The sequence below is a fragment of the Tauraco erythrolophus genome, chromosome 2, assembly GCF_009769465.1.
Source record: "Tauraco erythrolophus isolate bTauEry1 chromosome 2, bTauEry1.pri, whole genome shotgun sequence".
Taxonomy (NCBI): domain Eukaryota; kingdom Metazoa; phylum Chordata; class Aves; order Musophagiformes; family Musophagidae; genus Tauraco; species Tauraco erythrolophus.
In genome coordinates this window covers 49,416,413-49,429,815 of record NC_141466.1, presented here as the reverse complement: position 1 = coordinate 49,429,815, position 13,403 = coordinate 49,416,413, and the positions used below count along the sequence as shown (strand labels likewise).

General features: G+C 37.9%; 1 protein-coding gene across 4 annotated transcripts in view; it reads left to right on the top strand.

Annotated features, from left to right (window-relative positions):
• The window catches only part of DLGAP2 (DLG associated protein 2), a 388,943-nt gene that overhangs the window by 294,538 nt on the left and 81,002 nt on the right, over positions 1 to 13,403 (top strand). For all 4 annotated transcript variants that reach the window (XM_086608344.1, XM_086608343.1, XM_086608342.1 and 1 more), the window contains one exon: positions 7,257 to 8,326. In XM_086608344.1, the coding sequence (XP_086464470.1) occupies positions 7,325 to 8,326 (1,002 nt within the window). In that variant the 5' untranslated portion in view covers positions 7,257 to 7,324. The remainder of the gene's footprint in view (positions 1 to 7,256; positions 8,327 to 13,403) is intronic.

Below are 13,403 nucleotides of genomic sequence, written 5' to 3'. Positions count from 1 at the left end.
CTGTGAGCAGCAAGATTTTCTTCTTTGGGAAAAGAAGTCCATAAAGCCAGGCACAACAAGGAACAAAAGAAGTTTAGTGGTGTTGGGCTAGCTTTTCTGGTCTACATTTGGAGACATTATAACAAATTTTCTTATAACCAATTGTTTAATGATATTCACATAGTGAAGCCCTGTTTAACTCCATACAGCTGCATTTCTCCAGAAGATTACAGGAAATAGCTTACGTGTTAGTTAGTTTAGGTCAATCAAATCCTGATACATTATATTTTTCCAAAGCTTCACTGATCATACAGATTCTGTGAAAAAATGTTAGTCATAAACCACTATCATGGCACTGTTGAAAAGGTGAATAGTGGCAATGTACTTCAAACTTGAAATGCACTGTGAAGGTCTGTTATGTTACATACCGATCAATACTGGGGCATCATACACTTCAAGCCAATGGAAATTAATTTTACACCATCCTGAGGAATCCCTGCATCCCCCCACTCCAAACCCTGGAATCCCATATTGCCTCTCATGGATTTCTGTCCTGTCCTTTGTTGTGGCGTGGGCACTATATTGTGCCTCTCATCCTCCCCACAGAGGCCAAGGTCCCCGCTCTTCTGCCCGTAAGATGTGGAATGTCTTCATTCCTCAAATCCTGTTTCCTCATCTCTCCTTTTTCACATATAGCATTCTCTAGTCTCCATGCCAGGCGGTCGTTGTTGTAACTGCTTTAACATGTCCCTGGTCACAGCTTTCCCAGTTAGCTTTCATTGACAGTTATGCTGCACTCCTTCTACTATATACCCTTTTCTTTGATCATGTTTGTTTATCTCAGAAATAAATCCCTTGGGATGTTGGATTGCCAGTCTTCTAACCTTTATTTGAAAGATGGGTGGAGCTGAAGTCAAAGAACTGTTGTGCATCAGTGCTCAAAACTGTGACTGCACTGAATAAATGGCAGCACTCCACATGCTCCTTACTTCTCCCTTTGGGTTTTCTGACTTTGCTCCAAATTGGTATGTTCTGGTCACTGATGCTGTTTTAGGAATAGAATTTGCATGTCCATTTTTATCTAACATAGGAGTTATAAAAAACATCTTACCCTTGGTCGTTATTTGTCTTGTGGTTCCACTGATTTAGCTTGGGCTGTCAAATCATTTTCCATGTTTTAGCATTAGACATGTGCCTCAGATCACCTACATTTATATATTTATGGTGTATTTTTCTGCATCAGAACTTGTCTTCCACAGCTTTCGCTGTAGTCAGCAGAGGTAAATACGTACATGAAAGGTGGTATTCATCTGACATTTTTCAGTTATGTACTTCAGGCTGAAATGAGTCATGACTCCAAAGTAAAACCGCATCCAGATAGCATATTTGTAACAATTCTTGGTCCATATTATTCTTGAAATCATACCTATATATTGATTGGAAGAGTTCTGTTTACTTAGTACAAAACTATGACAGCAGCTTTTTAACTGTATGGACTGATGAGAGTTGTAGAACACTGGAACAGGCTGCCCAGAGAGGTGGTGGATGCTCCATCCCTGGAGACGTTCAAGGCCAGGTTGGATGAGGCCCTGAGCAACCTGATCTAGTTGGAGATATCCCTGTTCCTTGCAGGGGGGTTGGACTAGATGAGCTTTGAAGGTCCCTTCCAGCCCTAACCATTCTATGATTCTATGATTCTATGATCACATCCTCTAGCTCTGTTTAGTCTACTAGTATAAGATTGCCATAGGTGCCTACCATAATGACCGCCCAGGATCCTGAATAGAGTGGTATTTTCTTTTCAGGCTTAAGTGTCAGAACAAATAGGAATCCATGCGCAGCTCATGGTTACTGTTTGCTCAACAGTCTTGAACATGTTGGTGTTTGGCATTAGGTCCTCAGAACTGCCTACTTCTCTCCTTTGACTGCGCAGGGAGATTGGATGCATAAAGTACGTTGTTCTGGTAGCCCTGATAGAGCCAATATTACTTACTTTTGAGGAGATGCAACCCCTCAAAATTCGGTATTTCAAGGAAGTAGCCTGAAATGTTAGATAGGAATTCACAGATAGGTAGCACTGCATGAAGTGCAAAAGCATCAACTCAGTGTAACAGAAAATACAAGTAATCTTCTAAAGCTGGAGGTTGAAGTCAGGTAGTCACCCAATCTTTGCAGTTTTATGTACATTTTATATACGGTGGTGTGCTACGTAAATAGGTTGGACATATCATGAGACCAGAATAGCAGCTTAAGGCATTTCCAGAATTTCTTCCTTGAACTTGACAGATTAGTCACTCTCCTCAGTCCCTGGAAATAATGATTTTCAAGGTTAGAATAAAACAGAGAAAAATACTATAATAAGTTAATGAGGAAACGGTGCTTATCTAATGCAACTTACTGCAGTCCTTGGGCAGACAAATCTCCAGTTAAAACATTTTATTTATGCAGTTTAATATTTAATATGTACTGATTTGATTAATATACTTGTGTTTACACTTTTTAATATTTGTTTTAGTTATAGTATATTTTTTTCACAATACATTACAGCACTAATTGAACTGAGTGAAACAGCACAATGCAGCAATCTGGTTTTCTTTACCACATCTTTCTGAGAGTTAGATTAGGTATCTCTTTTCAGCAATGTGTTTTGCTGGTTACACTATTCAAAAGAGCTGTTTCTTCTCCAGTGAAAACAGCACAAATATTTCATATGGGTAAGCAGTTTACCAAGGGGCTTATAAGGTTAAAGCAATTTAAATTAATTTCTCAATAGAAAAGGAAGTGCTTTGCAAAAAAATAAATGAATAAATAACAGCAAAAAATCAGGCACCATTTAGTGATTCCAGGAATTATTATTATTCTCCAAAAGCTTCCTTTCAATACATAACACACAAAAAGATTTGTACAAAAAGATTTGTGGAGACGTGCACTTGTTTTGAGTATCAGAGAGGTTTCCAGTGTTTTTATATTGATTCTCTTCAGCAAAGAGTAATGTTCCAGGAACTTAGAGATGCAGAGCCCTTATTTTTCATTACTTAGAGTTTTTTTTCTCTTTTGCCCTAGAACATTAATATTAATTCTAATTCATTATTTCAAACAATATTCTTGGTCCTTGAACCTCTCTCTCTTCCTTTGATACTGAGTGGCACAAGGGAGAAGCTTGAATGCTTTAAAAATTGGGACCGGGCCCTGAAGACAAACTAACATCTACTTGAAACAAGACAGCAACTCTTTTAGCATCAGAAAGTCCAGAAGAAAAAATGGGGAAAAAGCAGGAAAGAACATGGCATAACAGGGAAAGAGTTGTAATAGACAGGAAGAGATGCAGAAATCCTTCCATTTGTCAAGGTTAAAGGCTGACCTATCTGAACAGTAGTCTCTTAAAAGAAGAGCTTTAAGGGATTTTCAGGATTTTGGAATTCCTGGATTCTGTCTAACATAACAGCCTATATCTTGGTCTAGGTCTTCCCCATGGTCTGTATGTGTTGTCTGACTCTCCATTGAAGTCAATGGAAAGATTCCATTTTGCACTGATGAAACCTAAAGTAAAAGCCATTCCTGTGCTCACATATAATATATTTTTTCCTCTGTTCTTATTTCTCTGTCTGCTTTGGGTTAAGTTTATTTGTTTTTCTGTCTCCCTTTCTTTCTTTGATTCTGATGGAGGCACTTTCTTTTAGAGGACTAGACATTAGTATCCTCAATTACTTTAACATTTTTGGAGTGATAATCCCAAGAAAACATAGGATCTGTTTTGGGCTTTGTTAAACAAACAAACAAACAAACAAACCACCCTTATATTTTATTCTACATATTATTATCTTCAAGACATAGACTAAAATTCCAGTCCAATCTGTTATTATGGGATAAATCTGGCATTGTTTTGTTATACCAAAATCTTAAATTTCTTTTTAAAGGATTGAATAAAAAAAAATAATACTATAGCTTTACGAATTTTTATGAATCAGCTGAGCTGTGAACATTGACCATAGACACACTTTTAGTCCCTTGCAAATGCTAGAAAAGCATGTTAGCTTAATTGAATTTTAAGCTAGCACATTTTTCTTTGCTTTTCTGGCAGGCTAAGAGGTAGCACATGGTCAATTACACTGGTCTGGTATCACACAGTAATTCATGCAGCCATAGCTCAACTGTTTCTTCGAGCCCTGAAACAGGCCTCCTGAACAAAGTTGACTGAATAATACAAAGCACAGATGACTTGATAAATGTATACATTATAATGCAAAATTCTGAAGATTTTCAGAGAGTTTGTAAGAACAAGTAATGGTGCCTAGAACACAGAACAGGTTTGATGTCTCAAGCAGAGCCCAAACCTAAATGGAGTGATAAATTTAGATTATGCACATGTAAGTAATTTGAGACTTTATCTGGTATCAGTTACTCTTTATGGCAGATTTAAGAGGGGAAAATTACTTTTGGAAAATATCCCCTTCTTAATTCATGTTTTAATCATTTTGATTGTGCTTATTAAATGCCTATAGTAGTTTCAAACAACTGTGTTTCAAACAAAAAAAATAATCAGAAATTCCATGAGGCACATAAAATGATATAAGGCTGTGAAAGAAACGTACAGAAAACTGTATTTTTCTACAGTCCCACTGAATTGGAATCATAGAGAGTCATGAGGGATGGGAAAGCTGTGGTTAGATTATCCATTGCAGTGCAATCAAATCATGCTGTCTCATATTCCTAGGGATGTAACAGGATGAAAATATTTGAAGCCTTCTGGGCGATGTTTGGTGCTGTGTGAGGACTAAAGAAATCACCAGGGACTAGCAGTTCTGTGCTAGGGAACTTGCTTAAATGAGTTTCTTATTCCTGGCTAACTCTTTCTTTCCTTCTGGATCTCTGCCATGCCTTTGCTTTTTTATTATTATTATTATTATTTTTCTGAAATGCATTGGTGATTCAGAGATGTAGCGCAAGAGTTACCTTCATTCGTAGGTGTGCAAGATTATGACGAAAAGGCTCAGGGATGACTCTCATCATGCTGTCGGTTTGACGGAGGAGCATCCTTCCACCTCTCTCTGGCTCATACTGCTGTGAAAACGAAAATCAGCAAGTCCACAAGCACTTTGGAAAATGTTGCCTATACTCCAGTTTCCTTTTCCGTAAAAGGAGAACAGTGCCTTCCACATCTCATGGGATTGTAGGAACTAATGCAGCAATCTCTGTCAGGTGCTTTGGGAACACTTTAGGGAAAGCACAGTCTAAGTTCAACACATGGACCATTATTATTCCCCTGATAATGTTTGGTAATATACTGGGTTAAGTACCATTAATTGCAGTGCTTGTTAAGTGGCTGAATCCCAATGCACTGTTTTAATTTACTACCTTGTCTATATATAGCTCTACTTTTAATTGGATAATCAAAATAATGTTATTTCAGAGAAACAGTTATATTTCCTTTTTGTAATTACATTTATGCAGGGTATTATAACCTAAATAGTATGACAGACTGAGTAATAGACAGTAATAAGTTTTTATTTTAATGTCAGAATAGTGAAGAATTCAGTAAAAGAAACCAGTATTAAAAACAAAATAGAAGCAGAAAACGATATATGCACACAGGCATCATTTCGCACCATGACAAAGTCTGGAGGTGAAATTTGGGCCCTTAAATCCATCTTTGACTTTAGTGTGGTAGGATTGCACCTACAGTGAAGAAGAATACTTTATTGTTTATTAGTGTAATGCTATATTCATTTTAAAACATTATGCAAAGCTCTGTTGAAATTAGGATCTAATAAAATTATCTAAGCATCTTCCACTATAGGAAATTTAGAGATTTGCAACAAATTGCATTCTGAACTCAAGATAGCATAACGTAACACTTGTTAACTGAATAAAATTAAAGAGACATGAGTATTGATTTTTTTCATGACCATATGCAGGCATTGAGTTTTCAGCAGTAGTGGGAATATGATTTAGGAGAGTTCTGACATATGCTTAGAAACCCCTAAAAATTGGCTACTATGTTGTATCTAGAGGCTGGTCTCCAGTGTCTGGTTATGTTGCATATAACGAGTACATATTCTCTAGCTCCCATTCTGCTTGAGGCCTTCAAATTCCTTGTATCGGGCACCTGTGCAAGATTATTTAGATTCTTTAGAGCAAATTTGCAGAAAGACTGTGCTAAGTGGGTCATATAAACACTTATGCATCTGTCTGATCCTCTAAAGGATTGTCTTGCATTCTATATCTTTGCCTGCTTTCGAAATGTTGCTTAAATAAGCTGAAATTGAAGAGGGAAAGTGAATACAAAAATCAATTTGAAGCATTTCTGGTTTGTTTTTTTATTTTTATTTTTCTCTTTGTAACATTTGACAGCTGCAAGAAATTGCATGAGAGAAAAAAAATCAAAGGCTTGAGTATCAAAATCTTTACTTACGAGCTACTCTTATTTGGTAATCGTGCTTGTTTAATAACCACAACTTGGAGCACATGATCCATAGGAACAAATAATTGAATATATAAAAACCTGTGGCTTGTATCTAAAGAGATTTGTTTCATTAGGAATAACAGAGAGTCAGTAAATAAATATTTTGTAATTTGGACATAAAAAGGGAATAAACTGCCTAATAAAGAAGACTGTACATAAGAATAGCAATAATACTTCTGGACTAAGGATAAAAGATGTTCAAATAGTATGAAATGCTTATTCATAAACTGTTTAGAGGTATAAAAATTAAGCTTCATTTCAGCATGTTCATATTCTTTTTCCCTTTGCTGTTTGTTATTTATGTTTATGAACAGTGAACTTGGGATCCTGAAGCTGAGATTCATTTGAGAAAATGAAGTTCAGTTTGTGATACAAAACTGACTCCATGGAGAAAGGATACATTTAGGTTTAGACATCCAACTGATAAACCACAGAAATAGAAGCTAGACCCACGTAACTTCAATGACTAGCCACAAAGTTTGACATATGAATTCCGAATAGCAAATAATAAACTGAGTACTTGAATGTATCCATTACATCTATTTGAGTAAATCTGCATAACGAATAGCTTCGTAAAATTTAGAGCTGCCAGCAGACAGTTTTGCAAACAGGAAGGAAGCTGCAATCACCCCATAAATTGCTCGTAGTGAGCAATTTTAACCAGTTTTAAAACGGTAAATGAAATTCCACGGATGGTGAGTGTTTCCATCAAACTCATAGAGAAAAAGATATTTAATTTTGCGATATACTTGGATTTTTCAAATTAATCTTTTAATCAGACACATAACATAGGTTTTATATGTTGTCCTGACAGACCAGCAGTACTCATGGTCGCCTTCTCAGCACTTCAATGAAGAAAGATACTCTCCTGCTTCGAGGAATATGAAAGGATTATCTGGTAGTCGCAACCAACCACAGTTATGTTCAGCTCATACTTGTGGCTTAGCATCCCCTGAAGATTGTGAACACACCCACGACCATATCCACCATGGGCAGGAACCAAGGCAATCGTATCTTCTCAGCCCCACGGAGAGTTGCCCGATGGACCACCATCGTTGCTCACCACGCAGCTCCATTCATTCTGAATGCATGATGATGCCCATGGTAATGGGCGATCACATGTCAAGTAGCACTTTCCCCAGAATGCACTACAGCTCACATTACGACTCAAGAGACGACTGCGCCATGTCTCACGGTAACCCTAAGATTAACCGTATTCCTGCAAATCTTTTGGACCAATTTGAGAAACAACTTCCTCTTCATCGGGATGGGTTTCACACTTTACAGTACCAGAGGACCTCAACAGCTGCGGAACAACGCAGTGAGAGCCCAGGAAGAATACGCCATCTCGTTCATTCAGTCCAGAAACTTTTTACTAAATCTCATTCTCTGGAAGGATCATCCAAGGGCAACGTTAATGGAACAAAGGGAGACAGTCGAGGTGACGATCATCATCATGGGCACCATTCCAAGCATAGCAAAAGGAGTAAAAGTAAGGAGAGAAAACCAGAAAGCAAACATAAATCTGGAATGAGCAGCTGGTGGAGCTCTGATGATAATTTGGACAGTGATAGCACTTACCGAACACCTAGTGTGGTAAATCGGCACCATGCAGATCATATATCCCATTGCTACCCTGAGGCACTCCAGGGGCATTTTGGGGATCTCTCATTGAAGACTTCCAAAAGTAACAATGACGTGAAATGTTCGGCTTGTGAAGGGCTAGCAATGACCCCTGATGGTAAATATATGAAAAGGAGTTCTTGGTCCACGCTGACAGTAAGTCAGGCTAAAGAAGCTTATCGCAAATCATCACTGAACTTAGATAAGCCTTTGGTTCATCAGGAAATCAAACCTTCCTTGAGGCCATGCCATTACCTTCAGGTAAGAGGAAGATTTTCTTAATATTTATAATGGAAAAAGCATCACAGTTTATGCCATTAAGTCATCGTAAAAAATAGAAAGGTAATATGCGTATGTCTCTTAAAGAATATCTGTATGGCTCACCTAATGCAGATATTTCATTAAAGTGAGAAAACTGTAGCTTTTGTCTTGGTTTGTAGGGCAGAGATTAAAAACTAAATAAAGCCAGTGTGATATAAATTAGTTTAAAGTCAGTCGATGCATTTTCATCTTTGGAGTTCACATGGAACACATCTCGATAAAGTCCATACATAGAACTGAAAAAGGGGCAGTTCTCCCAGCAGTCTGTGGGCCAGAAAAAGTGTGTCAAATACATCTGTAAATGAGTAATTTTTTAAAAATGCTGTGTGAATTTCTATTTTTGTGTTATTTTATTACTTTTCTCCAGGTTGTTCTAAGTAACAGGGGAACAGATTTACTGGTGTACTCAATTGCTTTGTCATGATGATGATTACTCACAAACTTCCTTTTTTTGACCAGGTGACCCAAAATCATGATGAACTGAACCTCTTGAGACCATATGATAAGCTACCCTTGTTAAAAGTTATATGGGTAACAGGGAGATAAATATTTCAGGCCCGATACTCAAATTGTGGTGGTGTTCTGAACTCTTGTTTTCTTGAGCAGCAACCAAGAAGCTCCCACTTTCTCCTATATTTAAACTTCTATACTTACTGCTTGCTGCCATTCGCTACCCCAATGTCATACTAGTGTAGCCATTTATGATGCTGCGGGATGATCTGGATGTTAAAATGATATGGGTTTAAAAATTAGCTTCCAAAATGTGAGGTTTTTTACACATTTACATCATTTACATGGCCTAGGTCCAGCACAGTCCCGTGACAAGTGTCATTAGCGCATCAGGGTGTACAGAGAACTGCAGTGAGGGTAGAGCAGAAAGGAAGGAATAGCTGGGAGGATAATTTCTTCAGCTGGCTTTGCCACTGGAAAAAATGTAGTATACAAATATTGCCTTAGATATTTTTACCAAGTACTGTCTGCAAAGCCCTCATTATTCTGAGTGCCTTCTCTTTTATTTCTCTTTAAGGAACTTTTCTTTCTCCAGAACTTAACTGATTCTCACATAAACATGGGCAAATCTCCACTCCAGATATACCTATTTAGAGATTATTGGTTTCCGTAGGCTCTGCAGAAGCCAACAAATACGGACTAGCAACCACTGTACTTCTGTGCAGAGCTCTCTCCCTGCTGAGCAATAGCGGACAAATAGTAATGAGTCACACTTGAAGAGCCAGATTTTTTCAAACTCATATGCAGACATCCAGGATCAATCTTCCCTACTGAAAAAGGGAAGGTTCCTCACTGCAGAGAAGGAAAATAAAGAAAGTGCAACCCTCATAGAATTACCATGCAAATTGATTCCAAATTAGACTAACAGCTGTGATATTTTATCATATCCAAGTACAGTTCTCATGTATGTAAAAGAGCCTGCACTCCCCTGAAGTTTTTAGTGTAACTCAGCGAGACAGCACTGGAAGAGTGTCCTGGGCAGAGACTTCCACTTGTGTCTGTGTTCTAAAACCATGTGTACAGCTCTGGCACTATAGAGAAGTTTAGGTAATGGCTAGCTTTTTTTCCTTACCATGACATGCTCCTATTTCTACACAGGCATCCCTGGTTCCTCTACATCTCTGGTGGGTTTTGTGCTTTCCTTCTCATCACGTTTCATTGTTTCCTCTTCTCCACTCTTTTCATCTCATTTTAGTTTGCAGAAGCCACCAGTTTTTAGTTTTCATGGGCCTTCTCCTTAATCCCAATTTATATCAGCATCCTAAAGTGAATGTGAAACATTGAGTTCATAAACTAACTTGGTTATTGCTAAGCTTTAGATCAAGCCCAGTGGCAAGTCTAGGGAGTAGGAAAGCACATTTTGCATAGTCATTGTTTTAGGCTTTTTGTGAATTTGAGATGACTATAGAAAGGAGTTTTCATCCAGTAATTAGGAAAGTTCATCCACTGGTAGGTTAATCCAGCTTAAAAACTAGGAGATGTGAATTTAAATTTTTGCGGCACCAGAGATTTTCTCTGTGATCTTTGTTTTTAAGCCCCTTTAAAAATTGGATAGTAGCCATTCCCTATTCACAGAGATCCTATAATGAAAATTTGTTAAGACTTAGATGTTCAGTTACTACAATGAAGAATCTATAATTGTGTCCAGAGCAATAACACCAGGAATTCTACAATAGGAATATTCTCATTACAAAATATTAAAATAAAATGTGTTCTGTTAAATCTGAATACCCCATTCAGAGCACAGATATCCTTCAGATTGAGTGGCTGGCTTATTCACTAGCCCAAGGTCAGCAAACAAATTGAAGGGACCCCATTCTGTCAATGTAATAACAAAATGCTTAGTTTTGAAACTTCTACTTTGAGGGATGCTGTGCTGTCACACTGTAATCATTAAGACCAGAGATAAAAGTCCCATTATTAGCTCTGCTGTGAACTTTCTCGCTGACCCAGGAAATGTAATTTGTTAATCACTGCACACTTCAATTACTCTATCTGCAAAACTGAGGAAGGATATTTAACTTTTCTTACGGCAGTGTAAGAAGCATCACTAAATACTGATTGGATAAAAATAATCGTTAGGTTCAGAAACTGAGAAAGGTGGAGAAACATGTCAAGATCTCTAGCCAGGAGAGTTTACTGCCTTACTCCAGAATATCTGGAAATGAGAATTCAAGGGATTATGAAGCTGATTATGCAGCAGCAGATTTTCACACAAGTGAACAGCTTAGTGAAAAACCCCAGGCCCTTCACAGGATCTCTGTGTTTATAGCATTACAACACATGATATTAAAAGACATTTCTCCTGAGTGATGTCAGCTATATAATTTTAAATTATTTTTAAAGCAAAGTTGTGAAATTATAGTCCTTCAGCAATCTTATATGTGAATACATAAACATAACTCAGAATAATAAAAAATCATTTTCTATGCTTATATATTAGTATTATAAATTTATAATAAATATATAGATTTTACTCTTCTACCTAGTTACATGAGGATTGATTGTACCCAACTCACTTTTCTATCTACTGGTCTCCTTCTTGTTATGTTTTCTTTCAACATCTGTATAAAATATTGCTACTTCTGTTTTCCACTGGGGACTTTTGGTATACAGGGTCCCAAACTGGAAGACCATGGCAGTATGTCAGGCCTCTACATGAGACCATGCTTTCTGTGTTATGTTTCTGGGCTTCTATTTTGTCTTCCACAGTAATTACCGAGCTGCTTTTTCTGTAAAAATGAGGCTCTGAAGAGTGAACAAAGGAAATTTCTTTCTAAGAAGTGAGCTTCTACCAAATTCACAGATGCCTGAAAACAGAAGATGAGAAAAGAGGTTTTGAAGGCATCTGCACATTATACTCTTAAGTCATGTCCTAGGGTTGAAAGCAGGTATTTCTTAAACCTGATAAATCTCCAAGCCTAACCTCTGGCTCCTCTCTTAGGGTTTTACAGTCCCTGCTCCTCCACATCCAGTCCTTGCAGCTGGAGAATCTCCTTGAACAGGGAGTGTGCTATTGTAACTTAGAGATGATTCAGTCAAGGATGTGCTTTGTTCCAGCATGGGTGGTCATCTAGTCCTGAAGTGATCAGTTTCAGAGAACTAAATTAGTACAAATAAAGCTGTATAAAATAGTGATTATTTTTCTCATCTAAAGCTCGGATTGGATTTACGTCACTCCTGCTACAGTGGAGGTGGTGGGAACGTGCAGAGAGAAGGGAGAGGGAAAGAGTGGTAAGCTCCTTTGGACTCCAGCTCATTGTTAAATCAGCTTAACTGTAATGTGAACCAGACAGGCAACTAGCACCACAGGAGCAGAGAGCAGCCCTTTGTAACTGCACACTAATAGCATTTATCTGATTCTTGTGAATGATTAGCAACAGTTTTTATGTATGGGCCTTTAATTTCTGTTTTGAATGCAGACAAATTGAGCTACAAATGCATTTCTGGGCACAAAACACTTCTGTCATCTCACTCTGCAGGCAGAATAGCCCGAGTAGATAATACATGCACTAAAGCGCACTTTTGTACCGCTTTAGCTATAGCGGCTGCTACTGCTCTTCATGTCATTTTAATTTCAATATAAAATATGTTAAGAAAAAGATAAATGAGTTGTGAAATCTCTTCTGTCTTCATCAGCAGTTTTGGCTAATTAGGTTCAACACATACACAGTGCAATGACTTTGATTAATTTTACTCTGATACGAGTTCTAGTGAGGAGAAAAGATTTTCAACAGAAAAAGCGGGTATGTACCACGTAGCTGTGCTAAAATGATGAATACGGAAGTGTCGCTTACAGTTACGAGGACTGAAATACCTGTGAACGCTAGTTAAAGAAAAATAATTTCTACAATAAACTCTAAAGACAGACAAGAGCATAGCTCTCACCGTCACTGAAGTTCTGGAGCACAGTGCTACGTGTCACTGATTAATATTCCTCCCTCAGCCATTCAACAGCCTGCAAAGCAGCAAGCAATCAAGGTAAACATACCACAAGGTACAGTGAATGAGTCAGCACTAAAAAAGAAAATAGCATGTTGTTCTAAAAATGGCTTCAGCCCACTCCTGTCTTCCTAGAGCATTTAAGTACTAGCGTCATCCGTTACAGCACTGGCGCCGCTAAGCATGTGGGTAATAATGTCAGCTGTGTTCTCTACACAATAAAAGTACAAGAGTTAGTCTCTTACAAAAAGAAAAAGAAAAATATAAAAGCAGCAGTTTCAACAAGGCTTTTTGCTGGTTTAAGTTACGTCTACGTGGAGAAGGGCTTTGAGGACAAGCTAATGGATAAATAGGCGTGAAGCCCTCAGTTACGTTTTTCTAGGAACTCTTCTAGGGACAGGACAGATTCCCACAAATGAGACCATTGCCCTCGAGAGGCATGCTACTGCTTTGCACTCACCCTCTGGTTTGCAAGGATGGATGGATTTGAACTCAGTGCACCTTTCTCAGCACTTCATATTTGTGAAACTAGATTGTATCTGTTTGCCTGACAAAAACCTATATA